Consider the following 8,936-nt stretch of genomic DNA (forward strand, 5'->3'; position numbering starts at 1 on the left):
GTTTCACAAACTCCCTCCCCATCCAGTCTTTCCCGGACCATCAAAGCTACACACTTCCCCTTTCCCCCATTTCACGCGAGCGTGCCGCGGATCGGAAAACGAAGAATTCTTATTATTCTCAGCGTAAACCTTTGGTTATGTCAGTGTGGACACACACCTTTTCTTCTACGCGACCAATTAAAAGAGCCGTACGACTCTCTCTCCAAAAATAGTATGCCGCGTGAACAAGGGTGCTTATGTCCCTTTACTTGCCCGACTTGACGCGGATGTTCTCCGAACGAAGTTGACAGTGGTCTTGTGTTCATTCGGTCTTTTTCTCTTCTGCTGTTTGGGTCAGCTTGTATAGATGTTGAGAGTGGATTGTCGTGAGTTTATATCCAAGTGTCCTGAATCAAAGTGTCTGTTGAGTTGTTTGTGATGGGGTTATTATGGAGATGGAGTTGATTTGTGGATTCAGTTATACAGATTAATGCGCAGGTATGTTCCATCTCGTGTTGTGATCGTGTCTGTATGTTTTTTGTTTTTTGTTGTTGTTTTTGTTTTTGGGGGTTTCTCTGTGTGTGCGGGGGGGGGGGGGCGGGGGGGTCTGGGTGTGTGTGTGTGTGTGTGTGTGTGTGTGTGTGTCTGCCAGTGTGTGTGTCTGTGTTTGTGTGCCAGTGTCACGTGTCTATGTGTGTATGTGTTTGTCAGTGTGTCAGGTGTGTGTGTGTGTGTTTCTCTGTGTATGTTCCATCTCGTGTTGTGATCGTGTGTGTGTGTGTGTCTGTGTTTGTGTGTGTGTGTGTGTGTGTATACATGCGTGCATTCGTGCGTGTGTATGGATGTGCGAATGATGTATACATGTGCCGGTATGAACAGGATGCGTGCGTACGTAAGGTTTGTTTAAGCAGGTGCGTAGCCAGTATGAGTATGTTTTTTTTTTTTCGCTGTGTGTCTGTGTGCGTGATCGCGCATTGGCGTGCGTTGTATGTCAGTAGGTGTGCATGTGTGTGACAGCACGAGTGCGTGTGTGTGTGTGTGTGTGTGTGTGTGTGTGTGTGTGTGTGTGTGTATCTGTACCTCTGTGCGCGTCTGTGTCTTTGTGTGTGCCTGCAAATCACCGAAGCCGGTGTGCTTGTTGAATCAGACCCACTCCAAACAAATTAAATCAATACCTATTAAATAGCATGAATTGCATTCAGTACTGCCTCACTGCGCTGTAAACGTACACAGCCAACCGGAACTCCCATCCGTCCATACAGGTAAATATTGGAGGCTTGAGGCTCTATAAATATATATATAAGACAAAAGACAAGACATGGTTATTTCTATATATACCCCAAACAGAAAGAACACCAACTGACAACAACGTGTTTTTTTTCAAAGGCCGCGTCGTGTCAGTCGTCTCCGGTTAGAGAGGATCCGTTTGGGGAGGGAAGATGGTGGAGGAGGAAGAGTGGGAGGGAGGGTGGGGGAATGGGGGCGTCGCCGCTTTGCAAACTGCTTTGCACTGAGATTGACGATTCTTTCATGGGGAGAGAGAGAGAGAACTCAGAACTCAAGAATTTTAATGTAAAGTTACCGACGTGTACACATTAAGGGTGCACGTGTTGCACACATATCTTAACTTGGAATGAATCAGGAAGAGCATAACGACCACAAAATAGGCAACAATAAGCTCTCTAAGAATAAATTAACTGAAACAAAAGAAAGCCCAAGGCTAATGCTTTTTAGTTCAGGGCTGGCAGTGCTGTTCTCTCTGTCTTAAAGCGTGGAAAAAAATAAACATGACAATATCTCTGGTCACATTGCAGCTTTCGTTTTTGCAACAGAAATGCCGGGTAACAATGGAATTTTGACATTTTGCATATGCTTGTGCAAGGACTACATTTTCGGATCGATATATAACAGAATTTGGAGAGAGAGAGGGAGAGAGAGAAGGGGGTGAGGAACACACACACACACACACACACACACACACACACACACACACACACACACACACACACACACACACACACATGCACATACACACATATAATTTTTTTTTTTACTCACAATCACTCAGACACCACAGATAAGGGGACAGAGAGAGACAAATACACAAAAGGGAGAGCGAAGACTAAGGGAGGGAAATACGATGATCAGACTACTCTCCCCCTCCCCTTCTTCCCAATTCATGGAAAATACATGCACATTGATGGTACTCTTTAGAAAGCTGACGTGTGCCAAAACATCACCTAGGTCATCAACAGAATCCAAACACTTCAACTTCAAACGTTGACATCGCGACGAAATGAACAAAGATCTGCTGACAAAGTCATTATTGAGTTCCTCGTCTTCCGCTGTCCAGAAACAACATATCCTCAGTTCTGTCCGCTTAGACCTGCCGGAATGACGAAAGAAGGAAGACGGGCTAGCAGGCTTGAGAGTAGATAGAAAGGAAGGGAAGGAAAGGAGGGAGAGAGGAAAGAATTTATGCGGGAGCTGTATCAGAGCAGCCGTCTTGCGCACAAACACTGTTTGGAAATAAGAAAAATGCACGCCTCAGGGCTACAAAGTTTTAACATTGGTCCTCTTTCTCACTGCAGAGTACCATGGCTTCCGCCCTCCTCTTCCACCGACAACTGTCCACTGGCTTGGTTGTCCTCCTCCTGCTCCTCCTACTGCACAGCGTTCAGCCGTTCCCGCCTGGTTCACCCCGAACACACCCCCACAGAGGTCCACAGCCCGGACACAGCCAGGACCATTCTTCTCACATTTTTAGATACAACGTGGACGGCGGAGGCTTGCCCGCGAGGACACGGGGCAGAGAGAAACGACAGGCGTTTGACTTCGGTTCCAACGCGGCGCCTCCCAGGCCCAACACGTCAGACAGCGGAGAGGATTCGGGGTCCGGGGAAGGACTGCCTCCATCCGGTGGGACCGGACAGGACCTGGGTTCGTTCCTCGGGGGTCTTTTCGGGTCCTCTGCTCCGACAGACAGCTCCGAAACAGGTGAAGGAGGGGGTGGCAGTTCGGGGAATACCGGAGGAGGACTGGGGGATGTGTTCGGTGGATCTGAGAACTCCAGTTCTGTTGCCAGCACGACGGGTCATGACACGGCAACACAAACTTCACCCACCTCTCCACCCACAACAACATGCACAGGAATCAACATGTGCCATTTCGGGAACCCGTGTGAGCAGGGCAAGGCGTGTTTCTACAACACCACGTCCTGTGTGGTCAGCTGTGTCTGCCCCCCGCCCTACGATGACCCTCAGCTGTATGACCAGGTCCTGTGCAGACCTCTCGGTACTACCACCACCACCACTCCCCCTTTCTCCCCGAGCACTACCACCACCAGCACCGTCACTCCGGGCGTCACGTGCTCGGGTCTCAACACGTGTCACCTGGGACACCGGTGTGAACACGGCGGGAGGTGCGAGTTCAACACCTCCACGTGCCGGGTGTTCTGCGTCTGTCCGCCGCCTTACGACGACCCTCGCCTCTACGACCAGAGCTCGTGCTCCCCCTTACCCACCACCCCCGACCCCACCGCCACCACCAACTCCTCCTCCTCCTCCGCTCCCTTCGTCACCTCTTCCACCCAGCCTTCCCAGCTACCTACCACCACCTTGCGTCCCATCGGAGAGAGGCGGTGCCGGGACGTGACGTGTATTCACGGGTACTGCAACTCCACGGACCTGACCCGTGACCCCTGCCGCTGCGATCCCGGGTGGCGGGGGTTCTTCTGCACCGTGGGCTGCTTCAGGGTGTGCGCCAACGGGGGGCGGTGCGTTATGGACCTGACCACCAGCAGGGAGACGTGCAACTGTCAGAAACCCTGGAGGGGCGACAACTGTACTGAGCTTCCGCCCGACCCCGCCCCTGAACAAGGTTTGGATCTGTGTGTGTTAGTGTGTGTGTGTGTGTGTGTGTGTGTGTGTGTGTGTGTGTGTGTGATAGAGAGATAAATACAGACCGACAGAGACAGACAGACATATAAAGATAAAAAGAGACAGAGAGAGAAATGAAGAGAGGGGCAGAATTATTCATTTTCATTTGGATCGTGTTCTAGTCTTTGTTACTGTTGTTGTTTTTAAAGTGTGTGTGCGTGTGTGTGCTAGCGCCCGTGTGCACGTGTGTGTGTCTGTCTGTCTGTCTGTGTCTGTGTGTATGTGTGTGTATACTAGTGCATATATGTGTGTGTGTGTTCAAGGTGCACAAACGCAATCCTAATCGCTTTCATATACCTACACTGTAACCCACACGTGTACTACTGTTCTAACAATGCTGCTGACGTGACGTGTCCTCCAGATGAGGCCCTGGTGAGCTGGCTGAGCGGGTCCTTCTCGGTAGGCCTGGTGCTGACGGTCATCTTGGCTGCCCTCTTCATGTTCTTCCTCTGGCGGAAGCGCCTCGTTTTCGCTCTCAAGGTCGTGTACTACTTCCTGCCCTATGAGGACAACGGTGAGTTGTGGTTGTGGGTGTGGATGTGCAGTTTTTGGAGGGGGTGGGTGTGTGTGTCGCGAGGGTGGGACGGTGGAGAGAAGTTTGCAAGGATATATGATGGTGAGATGGTGAAAGTAGAGTGGGAGGGGGTGCATGCACGTGCAAGCGCGCACACGCTCGCATCCACACACACACGCATACACTCTGTCACACACACACACACACACACACACACACACACACACACACACACACACACACAAACAAACACACGTGTCTGGGTGTGACGCAAGACACTGGAAAGCATGTGCAACCCATTGAAAAACCCACAAACAACAGTTAGTTTCCACTCCTTTAGACACTACTTCCCAGTCCAGTGACAAAGGCAGATCGTGCATTGAAGGAAACTGTGTGGCTGTGGTCCTTCAGATGGACGGCGTTACGATGCCTTCGTGTCGTACGTGCTGGAGGATGCGGACGAGAGCTTCGTGCACACTGACCTCCGACCCAAACTGGAGAACGACATGGGCTTCAGCCTGTGTCTGCACCAAAGGGACTTCACCCTGGGTGAAGGTGGGTCTTTCTTTTTTTCCTCCTCCTCCTCTTCCTCCTCCTGTCCTTCTTCTCCTCCTTATTCATCTTCTTCTCCTCCTCCTGCTTCTCCTCTTGTTGTTGTTCTTCTTCTTCTCTTTCTCTTCTTCTCCTCCTCCTCCTACTCTTCGTCCTCCTCCTCTCCTTCTTCTTCTCCTCCTCCTCCTTGTCCTCTTCTTCTTCTCCTCCTCCTTCTCCTCTTCTTCTTCTCCTCCTCCTTCTCCTCTTCGTCCTCCTCCTCTCCTTTTTTTTCTTCTTCTCCTCCTCCTCTTTCTCCTCCTCCTCTCCTCCTTCTTCTTCTCCTCCTCCTCCTCCTCTTCTTCTTCTCCTCCTCCTTGTCCTCTTCTTCTTCTTAGGGTGGGGAGTGTAGTTTTACACTTGAGAGTGTGTGGAGGTTAAAGGATTTCTTCTTCTCCTTCTACTTCTTCTTCTTCTTCTTAGTAGTAGTAGTAGTAGTAGTAGTGGTAGCAGGGGGGTAGTTTTACACTTGAGACTGTGTGGAGAATAATGGATTGGTCGACTGAGTGAATGACTTCTTCTTCTGCAAATTCTTTTTATTCTTATTCTTCTGCGTTTGTGGGCTTCAATCCCAATGTTCACTCGTATGTACGATCGGGCTTGTATGCGTATGACCCTTTTTACCCGGCCATGTAGGCAACCATACCCCGTTTTCGGGGGAAGTGAATGGCTAATTAGTCATTGATTAATGAAAAATCCACACAGGACGTGGATATCAGTAAAACATTTTCCTTCTCGGGATACGACGTTGCTACAATAAAGCTTATCGAAAGGAAATACGATAGAGGTTAAAAAAAAAAAAATAAAATAAAAAGTCACACGCCCATTCACTCAGAGGAACTATAACAACGGTAATAATATGAACAAAGGGATAATAACTTGTGTTGCAGTCATAGAAAAAAGGCATTCCCTGACTGATGCATGAAGTGTTGAACAATATTACACATTCGACATAATGACATAAAGTTCCAATTATATGGATTCCATTGTACTACCAGTCAGGAAATACCATTGAAACTGAATGTTTGTTTTTAAAAAAAGGAGAACTTTTTTGACGGATTTCCACGTAGTTGCTAAGCGATGCAGAAAAAATTCATGGAATTTTGATGTTTGCAATTTTAACCTTGGTTTAACGAACCTTTACTATGATAGGAAAAACAATAAACTGCACGCAGGAAAGAATACCCAAAAAATGGATGGCGCTGTAGTGTAGCGACGGACGCGCTCTCCCTGGGGAGAGCAGCCCGAATTTCACACAGATAAATCTGTTGTGGCAAAAAGAAAAAAAATACAAATACAAATACTATAAGAACATTAGACAAATAATAGGATTTGTCATCGAGACCATTCGGTGAGTTTCTGTTTGGATCAGGCTTACACTTTCAAACCTTCTATAGTCCTGACCCCTTAAAAAGCTTGTTCCTTTCTCGCTTATTGAAAGCAATATTTGGGGCTCGGTAAATACGACCAGGCTGAGCGCTCTCGGGCAAACGTTTGCATCACCAGAAAACTGACACACACTCTCGTACCAGCCTGTCCAGTCACCCCTGAATTCTCCGTAATCCTCCCAATAAAACAAACAATAAAGCTTCGCGATGGAAGATGTTTTTATGTGGGACTGACGGGAAGAGACAGTAGGAGTTGGAGACCTTTGGTAGGCGGTAAGGAAGGGAAAGAGTAGTGTGTGTGTGTGTGTGTTTGTGTGTGTGTATGCTCAGTGTGTGTGTGTGTGTGTGTCCAGTGCGTGCGTGCGTGTGTGTGTGTGTGTGTGTGTGTGTGTGTGTGTGCCCACTGTGTGAGTGTGTGTGTTTGTGTGCGTGTGCCCAGTGTGTGTGTGTGTGTGTGTGTGACAGTGTGTGTGTGTGTGCGTGTGTGTACATATATTGCTCGCTTACTGACTGAATGGTTTGCTTGCTCGCTGCGTCAATGGATGGGATGTTCAGACTGTCGGCTGGATGACCTTAGTATTTCTTTCTTCCTTTCATTTGTCTTTCCTTAGTTCTTTTTTTTTGTCTTTTACGTCTTTAGAGATTTTATACCAGAGTGTATTCCTGTCTGTGTGCTATGTGTTTCAGTGATCAGTGACAGTATTCTGGATGCCCTGGAGAACAGCAGACGATTCATTCTGATACTGACTCCCAGCTACCTCAGAAATGAATGGGCGGAGTAAGTGACGAAGTAGGACTGATGCACACATACGCGTGCAGCGAGCACACGCATACACTTGCACGCACACACACACATTTCTACACACGCACGCACGCACGCACACACACACACACACACACACACACACTGGGAGAGAAAGAGAGAGAGAGGTACACAGAAAGACAAAGACACCGACAACTAGATAAATATACAAGATTCCTACGTGTGCCTGGTACTCTGTGTGTTTGTGTGTATGTGCGCGCACGCGCGCGTGTGTCAGTGCATGCGCACGCGTGCACGGTGCATGAACGAAAGACACAGACACCCTCCGCATAGACCAAACAATACTTACTTAGCCCAACCTCCTGCCGGGTTTCAGATTCGAATTCCAGAGAGCGTTCCACGAGATGCTGAAACGCCGAATCCGCATCATTCCCATCATACTGGAAGACCTCAACGTGTGTCCAGACCAGCCCCTCAACACGACCCTCCAGACCATCCTGGACTCAGTCACCCCCATCCAGTACCCGGGACCCGCGGCAGACGAGCGAAAGCTGCACAAGTTCTGGAAGCGGGTGAAACTGTGCATGCCGAAGAAGAAGAGAAAGGACGAGGTGAACATGGTCGAGGCACCCAGGGAGAATCATGACGCAGCTGCCACTGGCGTCCCTGCAGATGACGCCCTTGAGGCCAATAACAACAAACTGTTCCCCAACAATGCCGCGGCGCAGCAGTTTGGAGGCGATGGGGAATTAGCGGTGGGGAGGAATGTTCCGAGACTTTATCCCCATGTTACAGTCGGAGATTGTGGTGAGGCTGGAGACACAGCAGCGTCCCCTCCGCCTGATGAATGTGATGTTGCTGTGGGACTGTCGCATGTCGGCATTGGAGTGGACTAAGAAAAAAAGGAGCAAGGAAGTTCAGTTTTTTGACTGACTGACGTGGATACTAATAATAATTATAGCTCATATTCTCACTCAGAGACCAACAGTCATTTTGCACGAGCTGCCAACCTGGGTGGGTAGAGTTGCTGGACTGAGAGCTGCCTTTCTGTTCTTAGGTGCTCATCATCAAGTTCGCACACACACACACACACACACAGAGATTAATACGCACGCTCGTTGGCACGTGCACACACACACACTCACACACACACTCATTATAGTGCATAATTAGAGTGAATTTTACAACGAAAGTTCTGTTTACCAGTAAGTAACCATGAGGAGACACCGTGGCAGAATCGCTGGATATGGGCCGCCCGGCCGTTGGATTTCTGGTCCATCGTCTGTACACCAGCGGTCGGGGTTCGAGACCCCGGCCGATTCGACATAGTGTTGTGTCGTTGGGTAAAAGGTACTCAGGCTATACTCCCGATTTTCTTCTCCCCATGCAGGCGTGAATGGGTATACATCCGACATCGACTGGGGAGCCGGGGTGCCCGGACACACATCGGAAGGAAACGACCTGACTCAGTGAGCCCCGCCTTCGCATGCCGGCCGAGCCCTGGGCGCAGTGAAAAAAATTCACTGCCGTGATGGTCGTCAGTAAAAGACCATAGGAAAATTAACTTCTTTTTTTTTTTCTTCTTAATAACCGTACTGTCAACCCCACTCAGGCAATTTTGGGCGTTTTATGCGGCTCTTTTGTTCTGCCACAACTAAAGTTGCGACGGCGTTCCAAGCCAGAACTCAGTCAGTATGACCTACCATGACTTCGTCTGCCACACGCAAAACTGAGTGTTCCGCCGTATGGTCTGCTTAGTATGG

At 49.1% G+C, this 8,936-nt stretch overlaps 1 protein-coding gene across 3 annotated transcripts in view; it reads left to right on the top strand.

The window, feature by feature from the left end:
- Positions 1-241: 241 nt before the first annotated feature.
- Positions 242-8,936, top strand: part of LOC143280450 (uncharacterized) — an 8,736-nt gene continuing 41 nt past the window's right edge. The window contains exons 1-6 of one of the 3 annotated variants that reach the window (XM_076585094.1): positions 242-477; positions 2,571-3,858; positions 4,279-4,431; positions 4,843-4,986; positions 7,098-7,188; positions 7,550-8,936. The exon at positions 7,550-8,936 is cut by the window's right edge and continues 41 nt beyond it. In XM_076585094.1, coding sequence (XP_076441209.1) covers positions 2,577-3,858; positions 4,279-4,431; positions 4,843-4,986; positions 7,098-7,188; positions 7,550-8,069 — 2,190 coding nt within the window. In that variant the 5' untranslated portion in view covers positions 242-477; positions 2,571-2,576 and the 3' untranslated portion in view covers positions 8,070-8,936. Of the gene's footprint in view, positions 478-1,165; positions 1,242-2,570; positions 3,859-4,278; positions 4,432-4,842; positions 4,987-7,097; positions 7,189-7,549 lie in introns of those variants that run through there. The other 2 variants (XM_076585095.1, XM_076585096.1) reach the window with 2 other exon arrangements.

The sequence above is a fragment of the Babylonia areolata genome, chromosome 3, assembly GCF_041734735.1.
Source record: "Babylonia areolata isolate BAREFJ2019XMU chromosome 3, ASM4173473v1, whole genome shotgun sequence".
NCBI classification, from domain to species: domain Eukaryota; kingdom Metazoa; phylum Mollusca; class Gastropoda; order Neogastropoda; family Buccinidae; genus Babylonia; species Babylonia areolata.